Here is a 24,179-nt window from a genome sequence, read left to right on the forward strand (position 1 = left end):
GTAGAGAGGTAAGGTGGAGGGAGAAGTCCAAAATGACAATGAAGTTTCAAACCAAAGCACCCTCTGAGGCACTTTCCTTCACTGGAGTGATTTTTATGGACAGAGCTATTTCATCGAGTCACTCATTCATCCACCAAACTTCTGAGGCGTCTGCCGTGTTCTAGACACTGCGGTGGGCTATGAGGATACACAAATGAATGCCATGCGGTCCCAGCTTTGGAATTCACAGGCCAGCCTATGAGAAAACGGCATAGACAGACACAGCGCTCAGTAACAAGTGCTTTGATAGAGGTACACGGTGCTGTGTAGTGTAGCTTGGGAAAGCTGCACAAGTGGCACAGGTAAGGAGGCTTTTGGGTAGCCAAGAAGTATAAACATTTCTTGCATTTTATTGTTTGTGGTAGAAAAATCACAAAATTTGATCAACTAAGCTATTGGCCATTTACCAGATTATGACATCTGGCTTACTTTTTTTTTTTTTTTTCCTTGTACACAAGTCTAATTTTTAATTAGAATGAGCAATCAGACATTGCACCTTTCAAGTCTATGACCAAGCTTAATGTTTAAGTGGCTTTATTAAATGAATGCTTGAAAGTACTCAACATTAAATTTAATTTACTTCATATTAATGTTTGCAAATACATTATTAGCAATTCTTAAATGTCCCAAATCAACCAACTTGAAGTACAGAAGGCTTGCTCTCAAATAACTCTTGGGAGGCCACATGAAGACTGAAAGAAGCCTATGACTTGAGTCCAAGTCTCTAACCAACAAGCACCATATCATCACTGGTGAACTCATATGAGGGAACTTCAAGATTGAGAGGTGCAGGCCCCTTCCTGATCCTGCCACATGCTTCGTAGTGTGACCGATGGCAAGGGCAGTAATCACCACCAAAATCTGCATTTGCAGTGGGTACACAACCAAGATGAGTGCAAACACCTATCAGGATAATCCATTCAGGTTTCTTTACTCATTCTAAGTCATGCTACAGATCTCTCAACTGGGATATTTCAACCGCAGCTTCCCGGTCAATTTCCTTCTTGGTTCTATGGCATACAAACAGGGGTTTGCCTCTCCATTTGAAAGCAATGTTCTTGCCTTCTGGGATACCAGATAACTTGATTTCGATTTTCGACATGGCCAGCACATCAGCAGAAGCACTCATGCTGGAAACAAACTGGGTGACAACATTCTTAGCAGCATATGCAGTACTCACAGTAGCTGTTGCAGTTATCAAATAGAAGAAACCTTTTCTAGCTTCGCTGCTCTCTTTTGAAGACTTTGTACTATCTAAAACTTCAGTGCAACGATAGAGAAGTCAGGCACTTTGATGTCTGTAAGGGAGTAACGAACAGAAGCAGGGAAACTGAGGCCCATGGAGGCAACCAAAGGACGGCTCGCAGCCTGGCCACTCAGCAATTCCCGGCACAGGAAGGGCCACTTCATGTCCAGCACAGGCGGCTTCAAGGTGGCAGGCACCATGGCCTGCACCAGGGGCCGCAGTGCGCCCGCCACCCCGCAGGACGTGGCAGACAGAATGGGCGCGAATGGGCCCGAGTGGGCAGCGACCAACAACATGGTGACAGTTGCTCCAACTATCATTACTTAGGATGATTACTGTTCCGTTTCATCCCAACTGTTTTGACACCAACTTGGTGTACCACAGTTAGTGCAGATCCCACCGATGAAGGGCAGAATCCTCCACAAGACTGCCTCCAGTTCAGACTCCAGCCACAAGTCTCATTGGGTTTCCCAGACTGCCTTCATTTTTGACCAACTGCTACAAATTTGGGAGGTTCCCATGATCCCCCTTAGGTTTGGTAATTCACTAGAATGACTCACAGAACTCAGAAAAGTCCTGTACTTAGAATTATAGTTTTATTATAAATGGTAACACATGGGAGGGAATGCAGAGCTTCCATGACCTCTCCCTGTGGTGTCAAGGCACCTCACTCTCATTGGCACATCAGTGTGTTCACAAACCAGGAAGCTCCACTGATCTTTGGTGTCCAGAGTTTTTATTAGGGTTTCATTGTGCAGATGTGATTGATTAAATCATTGGCCACACGACTGAGCTCAATCCTCAGTCCTTCCCCACTCCCCAGAGGCTGGGCTATCTGAATTGCCTGAGGTTTTTGAAACTCCTGCCAGGAACCCAGGACAAAGATCAGACAAATTCTTTGTTATATCACAGTTATCAAAGTAGCAATAAAAGCAAACATAAATCAGCCAGCTGGCCTTGATAGCCAAACTAGATATAGATAAAGTCCATCTTACGGGAATAGAACAATTGAGTCTGTCATAAAATAACTGTCCTCCCTCAACAATAAAAAGTTTATTATTATTTTTATTAAAATGATACATTTATTTATTTATCTATTTTTTAAATCTAAAAAAATACCATGAAGTATGTAAAATCACCAGAATTCACTGTTAATGTTTTGGTGGCTGTCTCTGCATAACAATCTATGTAACCATTTGGCGTTAATGAGATCACACCATATATTCTATTCTCTAATCTCCTTTTTTTGAAAACCCTACAGTCTTCTGGATAGTTTTTAACACTAACAAATATAGATCAATTATCAACATTTTTTCATGGCTACATAGTATTCTGTTGTACGTACCTATATATCACAATTTATGTTACAGATTCTCCATTCACAGACAGTTGATTTGTTTCCTTCATCTTGTTTAATTCAGTCATAACATTTATTGAGGGTTTGTTATGTTCCTAGTGTATCAGCTCATTCAGTGCCCTACAACCTTATGAAGTAGGTGCTACTATTACCCCACGTTATAGTTTGAAAAAAAACGGGGCACAGAGATACACAAGCTCGGATAGCTGGGAAGTGCTGGAAACTACGATGAGAGACGAAAAGGATAAAAAAAAAAAAAAATCAATCTGAAGAATGTGTGGTAACTGACACATCTTAAGTACCAGGGAGCCAATCAGTGGGAGATGTACAGAGAAATTCAGAGTATAATTATATATAACATAAATAACTATCTTCTTAGGGTAAATTCCTAGAAGTAAAGGTAATGATTCAAGGGATATGTATACTTTATGTTTTGATACTTGTTGCAAATTGCCCTCTGAAAGGCTATATATCACTTCATACTGTCCCCTTGCATGAACAGCCTCACCAAGATGGGATTTTGTCAGTCTTTTAAATTTCTCGGAGATTGAACAATTTTCTTAAGTTTATTCGCCATTTTTGTTTGTTTTGTGAATTGCTTTGTCACACCTTCTGCCCATTTATTTCTTTGGGAGTAATTTTGACTTTTTACTGATTAGCAATAACTCTTTGTGTATTAAGGAATGTTAATTATTTAACTCATATGTTGCAGGCATTTTTCTCAGTTTTTTCATTTATGTCAGCATAATGGGCCGTTGCCATACCGAGTCCATTTTTATGTGTTCGCATTTTTGTCATGTGCTTGGAAAAATCTTCCCTGCCCACTCATTCTAAAAGACTTTCACCCACATTTTCTTTAAATTCAAAAACAAAGACTGCATGCTGCTTTTTTCAGTATTTTGAAAGTCTATAAAAGAAAGAATTTCTGGTTTTCATCTTATGAAATTCTTTATCATTCTGAATTTGTTTGAGGAAACCTGTTTTTCGCTCTGGGCTTATTGATCTTATGACAAAAACTTTTTCCAGCTTTTCTCTTAAGTAAAATGAATGACTAGATTCATGTCATCAATCTAGAAACCAGGTCTGCCATAAACTGTGGTCATTTGTGATGGACAATTTGGAAAGCTTTATAAATGTCATTTCTTTTCTTTCCTTTGGTCTAAAAGCCTCTCTCTCAGACTGCAGCTTTGTTTGGTGACTATTGAATGTACTATTCAAAGAATTTCATTATGTAATTCATTTTCTCAATTATTGAGATTTAAACTTTGGAGTAACTGTGACAGCTCCCTACCCTTCATTTGCTTGAATAGTTGTTAAAAAACTAGAAGTAGTAATAATATACTTCAGTGGGAGATTGGTTACTCAAACTGTGGTTTTGAAAAGAAAGAAATTATAGTACATCTATGTAATGAAATATTATGCAGGCATTAAAAACCATTACAGAAATATATCTGGAGACATGGAAAGATGTTTTTGGAGTATTGTTAAATGAGTGAAATACACAGTATATGCCATGTGAATCATTATATAAACCATTTGAAAAATTAAATTAGGAATATACAATATTACACACAAATTTGAAATTCTGTGATTCATTGAGTGCAAAGATTAATTATAGTTGTCCTTAAGTAGGTGATACAGATGTTCTTTCTTTTTAATCTGTATTTTTTTGTTGTGAGCATATATTGTTTTTGTAAAAAAAACTTATCAAAAAATTTTCACAAAGAGAAAATATGGGCATGTGTAAGTCCTTAAACTTACATTTCTTTTATTAGAAATAGGGCCATTTTTTAATATGCTTCTTGCCTGATTATACTAGTTTTGCAATTTATACCAATTTAATTTAGAGCTTCTTTAATAATATGTTGTTGTGACAACTATTAAGAGAACATTTTTTGTATATTAATTCAAGTGACATTTATTAACAACTTTCTGCCCCAGGCAACCAATTGCCCTAGGAACTAGAGGATAGGAAAGAAGGGACTGGGGGGAACGAGAGGGGCTTTGTGCCTGTCCCCAGCAGCAGCCAGTGGCCTCCTGTGTACCTCTGCCACCGGTGTGGTTCTCTCTGTCTTCCTGCTGGCCTCCATCTTTCTCAGCACTCTGTGGAGGACCATGGAAAAGCAATTTTGAGTGAATGCAAACTCTCCTTATTTCTGGGGCTCCTGACTATTCAGAAATGACCCCTAATCCACACTTGGCTTTTACAGTTTTATCTGCCTGCTTTGTGAAGGGTCTGAATGGTACTTTAAAGTTCTTTCTTCTATTGGGTTTTTGGTAACTTCTCCTTGCATTTCCTTCAGTGTTTACCTGACTTGTAAAAGATTTTCCCATTGCTAGTTTACATATTTAAAAGGTATCTTGATGTCATAGTCCTCTGCATTTTCTTTTTTGTCCCCATTCCTTACCTTCAGTACCTAAAAGTGACTTGCAAATAAAATATGCTCAATGAATTTATATTTAACAAATTTTTTCCATAGCCTCTGCGTACCTTTCATTAATCTAGGGTTTTGCACATTCTTCTGTAACTGCTAATTCTTCTGTTCCAGTGTTAACTACTTCAGAAAGATCCCCCTTCTCCCTCAAAAAAAAGTTCTTTTTGGGGGTGGGGGGATCTAGCCAGTATGGGAGTCTGAACCCTTGACCTTGGTGTTATAACACCAAAAAAAGTTCTGTTTTAGGATTCTTTCAGTTGAAAAAGACACTGATGTAGCTTATCCTTTATGCCTAAAAGGGGATTATTGGCTCATGTGGTTGAGAAAGGGTAGAGTTGGCCTCAGGAATGACTAGATTCTAGGATCAGGTGTTCTCTCTACTCAGTGTGTATTTTTTAGTTCCTTTCCTGCCTGCTTCTCTCAAAATGATGGTCTTGTTCTCTTCTCTTTCCGTCAGGTTGTCTCTGCGTGGTAGGAACTTGGACCATGTACTCCCAGGCTTGTAGCATTGCAGTTGAGTGGCCCAAGAGGAAAAGAGGACTCTTAGTTTAAAAATCCTATGGAAATAACTCTAATTGGACCAACTTTGTTCACTTTCTCATCCCTTCAACCAAATTGTTGTAGTCAGGGAGTCAGCAAAACACTAGAAACATCTCCTAATGAGATTAAGAGGATTTCTATGACATATGAGTGTTTATATTACGTGAAAGTTTTCTGAGATATAGAAACTTTTTATAAATTTATTGTTTTATACCGTATATCCATTTATAGCAAATCTAAATAATGTCTTTATTGGTTATTTTGTTGTTTTGGACTCAAGAGAGCTCAACTCCAGAAAAACCGTGAGTCTTGAAAAAGTTGAAGCTGGACAGTGCTGAGTCATTTTCTGCCATGCTCTGGCTGGCCCAGACTATCCCTTTGATCAGGGTTTGTGAGAGGTGTGATCATGAAAGTGGGGAAGAGGTGACTATCAACAGAAAGTGGAATGCAGAGGAATGTAGTTGTGGGCCAGGTCACCTCACTTTGTCTACCACAGCTCCTTGGTACCTGGCTTTCTTCTGCCAGAAGAGGTCACGCTCTCCATTTCTCCCCGATCCTTGCTTGTGTAAGAGTACTCCTTAACACTTCTGTATTGCCCTCTTCTGTGGCTCCAGTGCTTAGAAAGGGGTCGTGTATGGGAATGTGCTTTCAAAAGTGTCTGGAGTAAATGAATGTTTGTTATCAGCATTTTGGATCTGCTGCTGAGTTAGTGTATCTGGGAAACAGCTTTGGTAATTTTTTTTAACTGTCTGGGAATTGCTAATGATCAGTCAGGTTTAAGAATCACTGTATTTTCTTCTTCAGTTTATACAGTTACCCTTCAATTTGTACCCCCCGTTTTAAGAAATGGAAACCAAGTTTCACAGACAGGCCAATAAGCCTGCCCCAAGAGAAACAGCTAGGTTAGAACCAACATTCAGACTTGGTCCTGTCTTCCTCAAAAACCAATGTATGTTTTTTATTATTAATTATCATTAATGTTGTTATTAGTTGAGAACATGTTGAGTGTATTCTGTGTTCTAGAAATTGTACTAAATACATTCTTTACCTGTATTAGCACATAACAGCCTATTAGATAGGTTTTACTTTTTGTCTTGATAAGTGAGACAGTTAAGGAAGAGAGGTAAGTAATTAACCTACAGTGGCAAGAGGCAGTGCCAGGATTCAAACCAGAATTGACGCCACTGTCTCTACTTTTGTTTTTTAATCTATATTGGCTGCAAGCTCTGTATTTGGATCTAGATTTAGGAATTACCATTCCAGAGATAGTGGTTGAAGCCTTGAAGAGAGTGTATTTAAAGCAAGTGAGAAGACCAGAGTTGAGCCTTTAGGAACAGACAAAGGGGGGATGGAAGGGGAGGGCATGTCAAGATTAAGAACAGTAGCCAGAGGACAAGACCAATCAGAGAATGAGAGTTGGCCTAGAAGAGGGCTGTGTTGTGGACACAACAGGCATAACACCTTTGGGGCTGGTGAGCAGTGCTTGAGCTTACAGGTTAGCCAGAGGGTGTAAGAGTTCACAAGACCGTGGGTTCACTAGAAGGACGTGAGGAGAGCTTTCAAGTCTGTACTGTTTCAGCCTCCTTGCCAGCATGTGTTTAAATAATGTAAATAAGCAATTTAAGGAAATTCTTCTGGCTGGCATGTGGTAAGGAAGGTCTTCCTGGAGTCAAGCAGAAGGATGTAGGAGCATGGCAGGTGAGGGCCTGAGCCCCCAAGTCAGACTGCTGGCCTTCCATCTCAGCCCCGCCACCTTCTGGCTATGTGACCTCAGCAAATTACTTAGTCTTTTGTTGCCTAAATTTCTTTATTTCACAATGGAGATAATACTAATAATTGCCTTGTTCAGTTTTTGTAAGGATTAAATGAGCTAATCCTTGTAAATCATGAGTTAGTGCTTGTAAAGCTCTTAGAACGGTGTTCAGCATGCTATAGGAGCTCAGTGCTAGCAGTTGTTACTAATATTACATGCTGATGGTCTCAGAGCACACCTGTGGTATGACTAGCCATCATTTTATCCATTTTTTACTTGGTTCATTTGTTGCAACAGGACATTATGAATTGTTTTTTGATGTTATGTTTATTTGTATTTTCTTGATAGCTTAACATTGATGCCAAAAAGAAAATTAAAACAAGCTCCCTGCAGGTTAATTTAAGTGATTATTTTGGCACCTACTTGTGCTTGAAGTTAGAGTCTGATGCTTTTATATTATACTTGGAGTCAGTCCACACACCCTATTAGATCTGTGATTTATTCTTTTCTAACTTTTGATGCAAGGAAGTTCATTTAAATCATGAGGCTAATTCTCTAGATTTGCAAAGATCTTGGGGATGTGTAGACAGTGAGGTCTGAAGACACTGCTATTTAAAATAATCTTTTGTCAGTGATTATTGATGTATTTAGGGTCAAGGTTAATTTATCTTTCTGGAAATTTTATTTGTGTGTATTCATAGTGTTACATCTGATGCAGGGAGAAAAATTACAAGTGATTATTGAATTCTAAACTCCGAAGGAGTCTTCAGGGATCATCTCATTCAACTCCTTCATTTGTGTAGCTGAGAAAAATGAGGCCAAGAGGGTTACATGACTGGCTAAGTGAGAGCGCTAGATAGCTAGCAGAAGGGCGAGGACTAAACTTGGGTCTCCTGTCTCCCAGTCCTCATCAGCCGAACATGTGCTTACGTTACAATGTGTACTCAAACAGAAGTGGATGTGAAATCATTGATGTCTTGTGAATTAGTTTTACTTTTTTCTTTTCACTTATTAGGATCCAACTTCTTTTTGGTAGTTCTGTAAAGCTTAGCTCCAAGAGTTTGCACACAGTAGCAAAATGACCCATGGAGCATTTTAAAAACAATTCTGTAAAGAGATAAATTTTTCATGTTTTCATTAATATTTTATTTTCATAAATGGCAATGACCAGCAATTTAAGAAATAGTACTAAAAGGACTTTTGGGTCTGTCTTTTTTTTAAGAGGAAATACTTAAAGCCAAATTTTTATTCTTGCTTAAAGGTAAGAAATGATACCTCTTGGAAGAAGATGACAATTCATTAGTTTCCATTTTTATACGTAGTTTAGGTTAATTAAGAACCTTTTAAAATTGGGTGTACTGAAAAAAAAAATTGGGTGTACTGAAGCTTTAATGTATGTATAAGTTGGTTGAGCAGTTTTAATTAAAACTTATTTCTATTTTGAAATTAATTACTTTCAGCACTCTGAGATTGATGAGACCTAGTCTTGGCACCTCCCATGTTGTGGATATTCAATAAACATTAGTTTGGAAATTAAGACATATTTTGATGGGTATTTTAGAATCTCACATGCATTATAATGTCATAGATTATTTTTCCCCAAATCTGGAGAATACTCAGCTATATCAAATTTTCCTCATTCAATGTAAAAAACTTTTTTCTTTCCTACATAATTTTTAAAAGTTTCTATTTAAAAATAATTTCAAATTTACAAAAAGTAAAAATAATACACATCTATATATGTATACGTATATATGTATACACATGCACACAATCTTTTTTCTGAACCATTTGAGCAGGTTACATATATTATGCCCTTTTTCCTAAAAACTCAGAGAGTATTTATTTCCTAAGAAAAAAATTTTCTCATATAAACACATTGCCATTATTAAATTCATAAAGCACATTGATATTTTCATCTACTCTTTTATTTTGTCAGGTGATTTAATAAAGCTTTTTCTTGTCTTTTCCTCTCCAGCATGGTGTTCAGGGTTGGATATTGCATTTAATTGTCATATATTTTAGTCTCCTTTTGAATCCAGAGATTTCCACAGCCTTTCTTTGTCTTTTATGACATTGATGTGTTTGAAGAATACAGCATTTTGGGCCGACCCCGTGGCGCACTTGGGAGAGTGCGGCTCTGGGAGCGCAGCAGTGCTCCCGCCGCGGGTTCGGATCCTATGTAAGGGTGGCCGGTGCGCCCGCGGTGCGGCCAGTCACAAAAAGACAAAAAAAAAAAAAAAAAGAATACAGCATTTTTGAGTCTGTCTGCTGATTCCTCACAATGAGGTGGAGGTTATGCATTCTCAGTCAGAAAACTGTGTTGGCGATACTGTCTTGGCTCTCAGTGGCCATCTGACACCATTGGTGATCTTCATTTTGATCACGCAGTCAATGTGTTGCCCAGTTTCTCCATGTATAGTTATCAGGTTTTTTCTCATTTGTAATAAGCCATCTGTGGGAAGACATTTTAAGACAAAACTCCTCCTAGATTTAGCATCATTAATGATTCTTGCCTGATCCAATCTTTACCATCATGATTGCAGAGAGAGGATGTTCCCATTCTAGCACTCCTTCCACATTTACTTTGGCTTTCTCCTGTGAGCAAGAGCCCTCACTCCTCTTCTCTATTTATTTATCTATTTACTCATATTATCAGTATGGGCTCAGGGATTTGTATTTTTTCAATGGTTTGTAGTTCATTGCTGCATTTAATATTTTGGCACTTAGCATGTCCATATTTGGGTAGTGGAAGCTCCTTCAAACTGGCTTCATTTCCTTGTGATAAGCTCTCTTCACTTTTCCCTCAAACATTTTTTTGAGCATTCTTTTTTTTACTTTCTGGCATAACAAAATGCCTGGGCTCATCTTATACCATTCTTATACCAACTATGGAATCAGGCATTTCCAACAGAATCCAGTTTCTTCTAGGGGAAATGGTATTAGAGACAAAGATCTGGGCACTAAGTGCGCTCATTGTTTTTGGCCCTTTCAGCAGACAAAGGTAGGAAATGTACATGTGAACACGCACACATACAAATATATGTATTTTAGACACTGTGGGTACACAGCAATGCTTTCCATTTAGTCCATCCCACAGAGTTTTTTTTGTCTTTCTGTCATGTTTCTGTGTTTCTCTTCCATAGTGAGAACCCCAGCTCCCAGGAATATCAACACATTTGTTCATTTACTCGGTTGTCTAGTACATTTAAAAATAGTTTCAGAATTGCTTCACCTATACTACTATGGTATAGGTAAAGTAAAAAGAGTTGGGGATTTGTTTGCAATTCTTTTCTCCGTGCCTAAGACTGAGGGGTATATAGTCAAATACCATATTCATAAGCTGTTTGGGTTAATTCTTTTTTCCTTTTCTTTTTCCTTTCCTTTCAGTGTGGTTATGTTAGTCATTTGAACTAAAATTAGGCTTATTTGTTTTCATTTGTTTTCAATTATAAGTTCCTCCTCTTCCTATTTTTACTGTTTTAATTTTATTTTTTGAATATGTAGAATATTAACATGTTATCAAAAATCAAAACTGTAAAAAGTTATCCCCCATAATGTTTTAATTTGACTTCTACTTTCCCTTTTATGAAATAAAAGATATGTAACTAGTTAAAGGACATTTATTGTAACTGTTTGGTTTTGTTGTTGTTATTTAAAATAAAGTCTGTCTATTGAGATTAAGATTGTAAAGGAACTTAATTTTTGGAAACATACTTCAGGCTCATTCGTTTGTAACTTTGATTCCTGGAGATAGTGACTCTCAATTGTTTTCCCATTCCAACACACCAGAGAGTTATTGTCCTTTGTCTTCAGTAACACTGACCCTGTGCCGCAGTGATCCGGTGAAGGTGGAAACGCAGGAGGGATGCGGGTGTGCTCTGCATACCATTTTGAGGATGATTGCTGTGGGGTTAACGAGAGAATTAGAACCTACCAAATATGCCCGTGATACAAAAGATCAGTGACTGTGTAATAAAATAATTAAATCAAGCAAGCAAACACAAAAATTTTAGTTCCAGATTAATATGTGAATATAAATACCACCTTAATGCCTTGATTTCCTGCTTCAAATGTACCTTTCTTTATTTGTAGTCCAGAAAAGGTTGTGGGAATTCTGTAGTTTAATGATATTCTCAACAGCATATCTGAAAAGAAACACTAGATGATTTATGTCCATCTTGTATTCACCATTTCTAATTATATATATATATGTATATATATATACACACACACACACACACACATATATATATATATATGATTTTTAAATCTTTAATCTAAGATAAAACTGTGGCACACCAGCTGTAACTTAGCTGGTTGAAAGAGCTAACGGTATCTTGATGGGAAATGTCATAATATAGCTGTCTTTTCTCTTTGTTACAGCCTTAATACAGATACTGGCAGCTGCTGCAGCTGAGCGAGATGTGGTTTATTTCACCTTTGGGGACTCAGAATTGATGAGAGATATTTACAGCGTGCACACTTTCCTTACTGAAAGGAAACTGACTGTTGGTAAGTAGGGGATAGGTCTTGACGCTTGGTATCTAGATCGATTGTACACTATACAGGAGGAACACTTGCTAAATCTGGATGGATCACAGTGAGTGAGAAGAAATGAAAGCATGACTTTGGGGCAGGGTGGGGAACAAGGCTCTTAGAGAGGCAGCACTTATAGACTTTTTTTCTGGCATAGTTTCATCCCTGATCTTGAATGAGTATGTCAGGTTATTAATTAAGGTCAAGAAGCTGAAGTTAGTGTTCACTTTTGCTTTTGTGTATATGGAAAACAAAAAGGGGGAAGACATGCAAGGGTAAGATCAAACCTAAGAGGCTTCACTGTCGTATTTCTGAGACATGCCAGGGGGCTCATCCAGTGTGTTTGCCGTCTTGGGAGCTGAGTGTACAACTAGAGTTGCCATGTACTCCCAGGACAGTGCATAGACAATACCATATATAGCCTGTTGTAATCATGAGCTAATAAGTAGTTCCTTTAAAGTGTTTTTAAAATTTTTAAGTTTGTATCAGGAAAGCCTGAAATTCATATGAAATTCATGCTATATTTTCAAAAGCCAAATCTGAGCATATGTTATTTAGATTAAGATAAAACTGAAGTGTTCTTTCAAAGGTATGTTCCATCTACATACCTTAATGTGCAAATTGGTCTGGGCTTTTCCTCTCCAGGAGAAGTGTATAAGCTGTTGCTACGATATTACAATGAAGAATGCAGAAACTGTTCCACCCCTGGACCAGACATCAAGCTTTATCCATTCATATACCATGCTGTTGAGTGCTGTGCAGAGACTGCCGACCAGCCAGGGCAGAGGACAGGGACCTGAGTAGCTAAACGAATAGAACCTCCTCCCACCTCTCACCAGAGGCAGCCCATTTCGGTCATCAGGTGTAATGTATGAACTGACTTAAGTTAATGTAAATGTGTATATAATCCACATTTGTAGTCAAGGACATGATCCCTTCTGCATGTATGCGATTGTCAGCTTGGACATGTAAACCTCTTCCATCCTGGTTATGTATCATTTCCATTTTCTTCTATTTCAGTCTTCATTCTTTGCTTTTTCTTCCTTTTGCCCATCAGATTTCTTGTGAAGTCCCACAAAAGGTTGTGCTCAGCCCGTCAGCTCTCTTTCTTCATGATTATATATCATACAATGCTCTGCAGGTAGCAGATGCCAGTGATGCCAGGGAAGAAGTTGAAATCCAGGAATCTCTTAAGCTGGGTTTGTGAAAAATCTCCATGAGCCTTTCACCCCCAATGCCTATTATGCTTGCATTGTTTGAGTTTTTGAATTTTGAAAATTAAGAATTGGGATTTTTTTCCATATGTTACGTAATGCAAACTCCTGAGTTAAAAAAGTTTTTTATTTATTTAAGACAGAATAATTTCCATAATTTGTCCTTTTGACACATCACTTTTATTTGTAATGGTTTGTCTGTCTTTTTTCTCCTGATCAGTTTTTATTGATACTGTTTTTGGAAACTGACCAAGATGACAGGGAATGTAGAAGAAAAGAGGGTTTTCCCCATATGGTGTAAAGAAAACATATTCAAGAGTGTTGAAGGGTTTTTTTGTTTCTTGAGTTTTTTTCTTTTTAAATTAGGATTAATGTTTGTTCCGTGGTGCTTGAGGCATATTCATAAAACCAAAGTTTGGGAACTAGGAACTTTGTGCTGATTTGTACATATTAAAGTTTCTCTGGTATTCAAAGTTATATAGTTAATAAATTTTCATTAATAAATCCTTTGTAAGAAACTCCCATATCATCTATATTTTATATAGATATAAACATATGTTCTTTAAGTGTGTCTAGTCAAATGTGTGAGCACATAAAATCTAAATAAAACTGGACTGGTGGAAAATGATTAGGTATAGGTTTTATCAGGGCTCTGTTTAAAAGCCTTTATTCATAATTGTATCCATTTAAAACTGGCAACAAACATAAATAATGATGTCTTTCAGAGGTTAATGTGAAAGCCAAAGCTAATTCTGTGTTAATTGAAAGTAGAATTTAATCACAAAAAGACTTATTCAGATTTCCAAAATAACCCTAAACCACACTCTTAAAGTTTGGGTTTACCATCAGCTGTTGGGAAAAGCTAATGGAGGTCAAATCCTATTAATAAGCAATGTCAGTAGATGGTCTAAATTCCTGTTGTCAGTGCTGGGAGAGGGAAAATGGGGCCTTGGCCATTGTCCATAATTCTTTTTATTTGTGTAGAGGTTGAGAGGATAATGGGATTTGGCACCTGAAGGCAGCCCCTTGTCATTGATGAAGTTCTTTACCATATTAACTGAGCTTTTTAATCATCTCACAGATTTGGAGGAGTCTGGCCTTATTTCTGCTGATATCAAAATCTTCTCTTTCATTCTCAACTCATTCTATGCTTTGAATAAACATTCACGGGTATATTTCCTCATTTTTTCCATGCCCAAACTCTTCCCTTCTTACCCATCCCCAAAACAAAGTGAACAGTTTTTAAAACTGTTTAATGAACAGTGTAGGTTGGTTCTTGTAGTAGACAAATCATTAAATCCAGGTAAAAAGACCATGCAGCCTAAATATTCTGGAACGTAGAAACTAACTCAGCTCTTGGTGCTGTACAGGATTGGTGATGGGCCATCTACCTAACTGCCTCTTGCTGTTAAGGAGTTTCCAAGAATAAAACCCGACTAGTTCCTTGTCCATATTCTGGCATTGGGACAACTTAATCAGATGGAACATGGAGAGGACAATGTGCGTTTTTTTGAGGAGGGAGGAAAATGGAGAGAACACGATGGCTTTGTCCTTAAATGCCCACTGCAAAATAAATTTTTTAATTAACAATTGTATCTATTCTGAGATATTTAGAAGCACCTTTTTACTCTCTCTCATCTAGGATTCATTGTTTTATTACGTGTTGTTTGCTACTTTCTTCCTGAATCTACCAAGGCATGAAAGGATATTTTTAGTTTAGAATTCTTAGGTTTTTAATAAAGCTCGATTGCTTGTCCCTTTCTGTCTAGCTCACTCAAATGTGCAGTAACAGCTTAAGGAAGTAATATTCAGTGATGGAAAGGGCATGAGATTTCAGATCAGGCAAGCTGGGTTCAGATGCTAGCTGTACTTGTCCAAAGAAACTGAATTTCTGAGTCTTAGTTAACTCAGCTAGAAAAACGGCTAATAGCACCCACTGGGAAATAAAACATATAAATCACGGAACACAGCATAGTTGGTGCTCGATAAGTGTCAGCTATTATGGTTGGCCAGGAAACATTTATGTAGCACCTATTGTATGTTAGCTACTATCCCAGTTGTTGTGCATATTTTAGCTCATTTTTCTGGTGAGCTAACAGATGCCCAGAGATTAGGGAAAGTACAGTAGTTCCCCCCTTATCCGTGGTTTCACTTTCTGTGATTTCAGTTACCCATGGTCAACTGTGGTCCGAAAATATTAAATGGAAAATTCCAGAAGTAAACAATTCATATGTTTTAAAAAGTTCTGAGTAACATGATGAAATCTCACACCATCCTGCTCAGTCCCGCACTGGATATGAATCATTCCTTTGTCCAGTATGTTGATGGTGTAGACTCTCCGTGCCCTGTAGTAACTTAGAATTCTCGTTATAAGATCAATTATTGGTGGTATCTAGTGCTTTTGTTCAAGTAACCCTTATTTAATCATGGCCCCAAAGTGCAAGAGCAGTGATACTGGCAATTTGATATTCCAAAGAAAAGCTATATAAAATGCTTCCTTTAAGTGAAAAGGTGAAAGTTCTCCACTTAATAAGGAAAACAAAAACATCATATGCTGAGGTTGCTAAGATCTACAGTAAGAACAAATGTTCTATCCATAAGAAAAAAAAGGGAGTTGTGCTAGTTTTGCTATTGCACCTCATACCGCAAAAGTTACAGCCACAGTGTGTGATAAGTGCTTAGTTAAGATAGAAAAGGCATTAAATTTGTGGGTGGAAGCTATGAACAGAAACATGTCCAGAATGACGGCAATCTGGTTCGCTACTATTGTGGTTACAGGTATCTGCTGGTCATTGAACACATCCCCCGAGGATCAGGGGAGACTACTACAATACCATTTCAACCTCCAGGAGTTCATTAGGAAAGAGAACCAACTCTGTCATCTCTGTAGGGAATCTGATAGAGCAGAGGCCCTGACACTGTTGTTCTCTACCAAGTTCTCTACTCTTCATCACGAGTGACTCAGTATTAGTGGGGTACATTCATTCATCTCTGAGAGAATTATCTCTGTTCTTGCTGGTTGAAGTGACATGTCAGGCAGGCATACCCAAACTGGTATTTAAAAGAGAGAGAGATTGAAAAGGAGATTTAACCAAGCTCCATGATTGCTATGCCAGGACTTCTCTCTAATGTGTATAGGTAAGCTGTCCCACTCCAAGAATATATTGGAGCAAAAAATTAGTTGGGTAGCATTCTTGGAAACTTCCTCAACAGGAAGGGAGGCAGCTGCATAGATATTCACCTATTTTATTCCTTCTTCTCCAGTCCGAGTGGCTGTATCTTTATGGCTTTTTTCTGATGCAGGGAAGACCGGAATCTAGTGTATTTGCTTTAAAGATAAGTAATGCTTTAGAGGGCTGGTAATTCTCACAAGCCTGTGGATACTGTGCTAACCCTTTGTCTAAGGGGAAGGGCCAGTCTGGCCATTGCTGGAACAGGAACTTAGAATATTAATTCTGTCCTTTTTGCAGGGAGAGGGCTTCCAGTGTGATACCCGCTAGAACAAACTGATAAAATCTACTGACCCACTGCTTTTCTCTGTCCCAGTAGCGCCTTTAGTGCCTGCTCACCAGATCCCACATGGATCTACTGAGCCATCAGATGGAAGGCTTCCCAAACAAGACAACCAAAACTGCATATGTTCGTTTGATAACTGGTTTTATTTATCTTGTTTATTTTAATGTGTCATGATTTTGAATTTGGGGATAAAGAGAGGTCCATGCCAATGTTTATGTGATTTTTATGGGAAGAGAATAAAGCAATTCTGCTCCTCTTGTTACCACCTCTTTTTTCTCAAATAATTGTTCCACTTTTCATCAGAGGTTTCATATTCATGCTCTCATTTGAAGTGTTTAGAAGGTGTCTTAGGGATTCAGTGAAAGATTTTGCATGTACATTCGTCATTCCACGTTAGATGTAGGCAGAGATGGTCACTGGCATAAGGACTTCTCAAAGGAAAAGGGAATTCTGGCTGCATGTGTTCTTATTCCTTGCCAGCTTCCTAAGGTCATGTTGTTTGCTGGTGTTTGTTTCTTAATTTTCATCTCCCCTCAAGAGAGCTCAAATCAAGGATAGGAGAGATGTCCTAACGGTTCTGAGGACCATGTCATTTTACCATTCACATATTCACAGACACTGTGAGTGTCTTCTCTGGGCCAGTCACCGAACTCTCTGCTCAAGGGATGCCAAGACGAATGACTTGTCCCTTGCACTCAGCTCTAAACTGAAGCACAGAGCAAGGTTCAGTGATCTCAACCCACCAGTAGCATTTTCTTTTCATTACTCTGGAGAAACCAGTTGAATTTTTATGCTATCAACTTGGAAATTTGAATAGAGTCCTGCCCTGTGTCAGTGCACCATAGTGTTGGACTCTCTTAAATGGCTTCTTCTGTGGAGAGTTGTGTAAACAAATGGCCCAATTCATAATAACATAGCACAAGATGGGCTGGCTAAATGCTCTTTCTTGACCTAATAGGAGCTAAGAACCAGTGCCTGCCATCCCAATTCCACTGGGCCATGGACTCTGAGAAAGTAGCACTGGAGGCGAAAAAGTGATTTCCTAATGGAAACGTTCTGTTTCCCTACAGTGAGTCCATTCAGGCTGGGTAAAAGGTCAAGTTCATCTTAACTGGAATGTATAACCTCAGTCTGAACAGTACACGTTTAATCAATAAAAGATGAAGAAAATTATCTTAAGTGAATTTTACTTGGTATCAAAGTGTTTCAAAATATAGGGACCTTGAGGATAAAATAATACAAAAGGGTCCTCGGTGGTGAAAAGGTGGAGACCATCATGTCGGAATGCTGCGTTTACCATCTATGGCATATTATGTTAGAGGAAACATCATTTGTGTGACAACTATATGCCAGTCACTTTTAAGCTCTGGAGTTATGACCAAGATACACTGGGTCCTTATTACCAAGTTTATGCTTTAGCAGGGACCCAGACAATAGCTATAGTTAGAATTGTGATTATTGTAAAATCCTGTAATATTATTTAGAATGAGTAGTCAGAAAATTTTTTCCTGGTTTTTTTTTTTTTTTTTTTTTTTTAAGGACAATTTCAGACATATACAAAAATAAAATAGGATAATGAACCTCCATATACCCATCACCCATCTTTAACAAATATCAATTCATGGCTAATCTCACTTCTGCTATATTTCGACCCATTACCCACCCCAAATTATTATGAAGTTGATCCCAGACATTATATTTCATCTGTAAATTGATATGTCTCGAAAAGACATGACCACAATATCTTCTCTCTCACACACACATGCATCAAAATAATAGGGAAAGGACTTCTGATTCCAAAAACTGAGACCCCACCAGCAAAGACAGTATAGAGCCCAGACTTCAACCATCTCCAGGTGTGACAACATGTCCCAACCCTCCACCTCAGCCAGGTGGTAAAAAGATTCTTTACCCAACTCAGTGTGGCTGGAGAACACATGGGAACTCTGGACTTCTGCTTCTGCCTGTCGAGGAAGCCTCACAGAGAGCCAGGACTCTACACCAGCACTTGGCAGAACGGAGGCCACTCTCTCTCCTTTCCCCATCAGTGGAGGACACATGAGGAGGAGTAACAAAGCGCTCCTCCCCTTCCAGGCCAGACTTATATAAGCACAGCCTATGGCAGAGTCTGGACTCCAACCCCCACCTACCAGTGTCAAGTAGCCACTCCCCACTGGATGTCAACAGAGGCAGAGAAGACCCCGGCTGTAATGAGGCAGTGCCCCGTCCCCTCCAAAAAACAAAAAACCAGAGGCATGTCAGGGGCCTGCTAAAGCAAAATATTTAAATAAGATCCAGAGTCTCATAGCATAATATCCAAGTTGTCCAAGTTTTAATTGAAAATCATTTGTCACACAAAGAACCAGGAAATTATCTCAACTTGAATGAAAAAAGACAACAGACAGCAACACTGAGATGACATGTTATAATTATCTGACAAGAATTTTAAAGCACCCATGATAAAAATCCTTCAATGAGCAATTATGAGCACACTTGAAATAAGTGAAAAAGGTCTCAGCAAAGAGATGGAAAGTCTCAACAAATAGAAGATATAAGAAGAACCAAATGGAAATTTTAGAACTGAATAATACAACAACAAACCAAAACAACAAATGGGCTTAACAAGAGCATAGACAGCATTGATCAGTAAATGTTAAGACAGAAAAATAGAAGGTAGCCAATCTGAACAAAAAAAAATAGACAGCAAAAACTAGTAAACACAGCCTCAGGACATTTGATACTATAACAAAAGATCTAACACTTATGTCTTTGGAGACCTAGAAGCAGAGGGGAAAAAAGATAGGGGCTGAAAAAAGTATTCAAAGAAATAACTCGTAAAAATTTCCCTAATTTGGCAAAAGACATAAACCTGTAGAAGTTGAGTGAACCCTCCCAAAAAATATATACCGAAATATATCATGGTCAAATTTCTGAAAACTAAAGAAAAAGAAAAAATCTTGAAAGCAGTGAGAGAAATGACACTTTACCCATAGGGCAAATACAATTCAACTACACCTTGCAAAAATATGCTTTAGGAATAAAGGGGAAATCAATATATTCTCAAATAAGGAAAAGTAAGAGAGTTTATTGCCAGCAGACTTGCCCTAATACGATGTATAAGGGAAGTTCTTGAAACAGAAAATGATAAAAGAAGGAATCTTGGAAGATCAGGAAGAACAGAAAGAGTAAAAATGCAAGTGAATACAATAGATTTTACTTTTTGTGAGGTTTCTAAATTATGTTTCTTGAAGCAAAATGATTTTCTATATATGTGGAGAGAATAATTGACAATTCTAACTGTGGGAGAGTAAAAGGGCATAAAGAGAGGTAAGATTTCTATACTTCACACAAACTGGTAAAATGTTGATGCCAGTAGACTGTGATAAGCTACCCATATACAATATAATACCTAGAGCAACCACTAGAAAGGCTAACGAGGAGATGCACTCAAAAGCTCTATAGATAATCAAATGTAATTCTAAAAATAACATTAATTGAACATTAACATTCTTTTAGAATTCCATTTAGAAGGCAGGGGGTTACAAAATCAGAACAACCAGAAAGCAAAAAATAATTGGCAGAAAAACCAAAAGTTGGTTCTTTGTAAAGATCAATAAAATCTATAAGCCTCTAGCCAGACTAAGAAAAAAAGAGTAAAGATACAAATTACTAATACCAGAAACGAAAGAGGAGGCATTACTACATATCCCATGACATTAAAAGAATAATAAAGACATATTATACACATTTTTATGCCCACAAATTTGATAAGCTTGAAAAAATGGATCAATTCCTTGAAAAACACATCTGTCCAAAATCACACAAAAAGAAATAGAGAATATGAATAGGCCTATGTCTATTAAAGAAACTGAATCAGTAGTTACTGACCTTCTAAAAAGAAAGCATCAGGCCCAAACGGTTTCTGGTGAATCCTACCAAACATTTAAGGAAGATATTTTTTATTTTTTATTTTTTAAAGATGACTGGTAAGGGAATCTTAACCCTTGACTTGGTGTTGTCAGCACCATGCTCTCCCAGGTGAGCTAACCAGCCATCCCTATATAGGGATCTGAACCCGTGGCCTTGGTGTTATCAGCACCACACTCTCCCAAGTGAGCCATGGGCCAGCCCTTAGGAAGATATTATACCAATTATCTACAATGTCTTTCAGAAGATAGAAGCACAGAGAGAATGCACCCTAACTCAGTCTATGAGGTCAGCATTACCTTAATACCAAAACCAGACAAAGACATTACAAGAAAAGGAAACTACAGACCAATATCTCTCATGAGTATGGATGTAAAAATCCTCAACAAGATATTAGCAAATTGAACCCAACTATGTTTTAAAATAATTATACACCATGACCTAATGGGATTTATCCCAGGTATATGGGTTCAACATTTGAAAATCAGTTAATGTGACCCATCACATCAACAAGCTAAAGAGGAAAAATAACGTGATAATATCAATAGATGAAGAAAAAGCATTTCACAAAATCCACCTCCCATTCATGGTAACTATCAGCAGACTAGGAATAGATGGGCAAGTTTCTCAACTTGATAACATATACAAAAACCGACAGCTAACATCACACTTAATAGTGAGAAACTTGAAGATTTCCCACCATGATCAAGGAATAAGGCGAGGATGTCCCCTCTCATCCCCTCTTATTAACATTGTACTGGAAGTCCTAGCTAACTCAGTAAGACAATAAAAGGAATTAAAAGTCATAAAGATCGGGAAGGAAGAAATAAAACTGCTTTTGAGAGCAGATGACATGGTTATGTGAGCTGACACAAAGCTAGAACAAATAAGTAATTATAGGTTACAAGATACAATGTTGATGTACAAAAGGCAGTCACTTTCCTATATACCAACAATGAACAAGTGGAATTTGGCATTAAAAACACATTACCATTTACACTAGCAACCCCCCCCTAAATGAAATACTTAGGTATAAATCTAACAAAATATGTGTAAGATGTATATGAGGAAAGCTACAAGACTCTAATGAAAGATATCAAAAAAGAACGAAATAAGTAGAGAGATATTCCATGTTCATGGATAGGAAGACTAGATATTGTCAATATGTCATTTTTCCCAACTTGATCTATGGATTCAACGCAATCCCAATCAAAATCACAACAAGCTATTGTGTGGATATTGACACACTGATTCTGCGTTTTATGTGGAGAGGCAAAAGACCCAGAATAGCCAATTCAGTACTGAAGGAGAAAAAAAAAGGACTGACACTACCTGACACCAAGACTTACTATAAAGCTACAGTAATCAAGACTGTGATATTGACAAAAGAATAAACAAATAGAGCAATGGAATGGAATAGAGAACCCAGAAATAAACCCACTTAAGTGTAGTCAACCCAGTTTTTATAAAGGAGCAAAGGCAATGCAATGGAGAAAAGATAGTCATTTCAACAAATGGTGTTGGAACAACTAGATATCCACATGCTAAAAAAAAAAAGAAAAATCAATCTAGATACAGTCCTTACACCTTTCACGAAAATTAACTCAAAATGGATCATAGACCTAAATGTACAATGCAAAACTGTATAACTCCTGAAAGATAACAGGAGAAAACCTACTTGACTTTGGTGATTACTTTTTAGATACAACACCAAAGGCACAATCTGTGAAAGAAATAAATGATAAGCTGGACTTCATTAAAATAAAAAACTTCTGCTTTGTGAAAGATACTATCAAAGGAATGAAAAGACAAGACACAGGCTAGAGGAAATATTTGTGAAAGACATTTCTAGTAAAGGACTTAAACAAAATACAGAGAGAACTCTTAAAACTCAACAATAAGAAAAATAATCCCTGATTAAAAAATGAGCAAAAGTAACATTAAGATGGCATTAAAGAAAGAGTTAAAAAAGAAAAAAGTAAGTAAAAGACCTAAACAGCCATATCATCAGAGATGATCTACAAATGACGAGTAAACGTATGAAAAGATGCTCAGCATCACATGTCATTAGGAAATCGCAAGTTTAAACAGCAATGAGATGCCACTACACACCTATTAAAATGGCTAAAATCCAAAACACTGACAACACCAAATGCTGGTGAGGACACGAAGTGACAGGAACTCTCAATCAGTGCTAGTGGGAATGCAAAATGGTACAGCTACTTTGGAATACAGTTTGACAGTTTCTTACAAAACTAAATATACTCTTACCATATGATCCAGAGCTCATTCTCCTTAGTATTTACCCAGATGAATTGAAAATGTCCACACCAAAACCTATGCACAGATGTTTAAAGCAGCTTTATTCATCACTGGCAAACTTCAGAAGCTACCAAGATCTTTTTCAGTAGGTGAATGGACAAATAAACTGTGATACATCCAGACAATGGAATTTTAATCAGCGCTAAAAAGAAATGAGCTATCAAGCCATAAAAAGATACATGGAGGAAACTAAATGCTTATTACTAAGTGAAAGAAGCCAATTTGAAAAGGCTACATGTACTGTATGATTCTAACTATGTGACATTGTGGGAGAGACAAAACTATGGAGATAATAAAAATATCAGTGATTGCCAGAGGTGGGGAGAGACTAATAGGTGGCGCACAGGATCATTAGGGCAGTGATGTTATTCTGTATGATACGGCAATGATGGATACATGTTATTACACATTTATAAAAACCTACAGAAAGTACAACACAAAGAGTGGACCCTAATGTGAACTATGGACTTTGGGTGATGATATGTCAGTGTACAGATTGTAACAAATATACCACTGTGGTGCAAGATGTTAATTGTGGGGGAGGTTGTGTGTGTGTGTGTGTGAGAACAGAAGGTGTACGGGAATTCTGTGTACTTTCTGCTCAATTTTGCTGTGAACCTGAAACTACTCTAAATAAATAAAGTTTATGAATTTTAAAAAGTGGCAGACTGAAGCCCTAATACATCAATAGTTACATTAACTATAAAGACATGGAATATAAAAGACAGATTGGCAGAGTTTATAAAAACAGACACAATGATATGAACAGACAATTATATATGTCTGTAAGAAACTCAATTCAAATCTAACAACACTCACATAGGGAGGTTGAAAGTAAAAGGATGGAATAAGATATGCCTTGCAAACATTAATCAGAAGAAAGCAGTAGTGGCTATATTAATATCAAATAAAGTAGACTTTAGAGCAAAGAAAATTATCAGGGGCAGAAAGAGACATTATATAATAATAAAAGGGTCAGTCCACCGAGAAGACAGCAATCCTAAATGTTTATGCAGGAAATAGGGCTGAAAAATATGTGAAGCAAAAACTGGCAGAAATGAAAGATGAAATAGACACATCTACAATTACAGCTGGTGATTTCAACAAATTGATAGAACAACTTGACAGAAAATCAATAAGGACATAGAACTGAACAATACCATGAATCAACAGGACCTAAATGACATTTATAGAACAGTCTACCCCATAACAGCAGAATGCACATCCTTTTCAAGTGCTCATGGAACATATTCCCAGATAGGCCATATCCTGGGCCATGAAACAACCCCCA

At 37.5% G+C, this 24,179-nt stretch overlaps 1 protein-coding gene and 1 pseudogene across 4 annotated transcripts in view; one reads left to right on the forward strand and one right to left on the reverse strand.

The window, feature by feature from the left end:
- The window catches only part of PARG (poly(ADP-ribose) glycohydrolase), a 120,178-nt gene extending 103,277 nt beyond the window's left edge, over positions 1 to 16,901 (forward strand). For all 4 annotated transcript variants that reach the window (XM_063086435.1, XM_063086436.1, XM_063086437.1 and 1 more), the window contains 2 exons: positions 11,757 to 11,885; positions 12,555 to 16,901. In XM_063086435.1, the coding sequence (XP_062942505.1) occupies positions 11,757 to 11,885; positions 12,555 to 12,709 (284 nt within the window). In that variant the 3' untranslated portion in view covers positions 12,710 to 16,901. The remainder of the gene's footprint in view (positions 1 to 11,756; positions 11,886 to 12,554) is intronic.
- On the reverse strand, positions 675 to 1,581 carry LOC134371154 (cytochrome b-c1 complex subunit Rieske, mitochondrial-like; annotated as a pseudogene).
- Positions 16,902 to 24,179: the final 7,278 nt, after the last annotated feature.

Source organism: Cynocephalus volans, chromosome 2 (assembly GCF_027409185.1).
Source record: "Cynocephalus volans isolate mCynVol1 chromosome 2, mCynVol1.pri, whole genome shotgun sequence".
Classification (NCBI taxonomy): domain Eukaryota; kingdom Metazoa; phylum Chordata; class Mammalia; order Dermoptera; family Cynocephalidae; genus Cynocephalus; species Cynocephalus volans.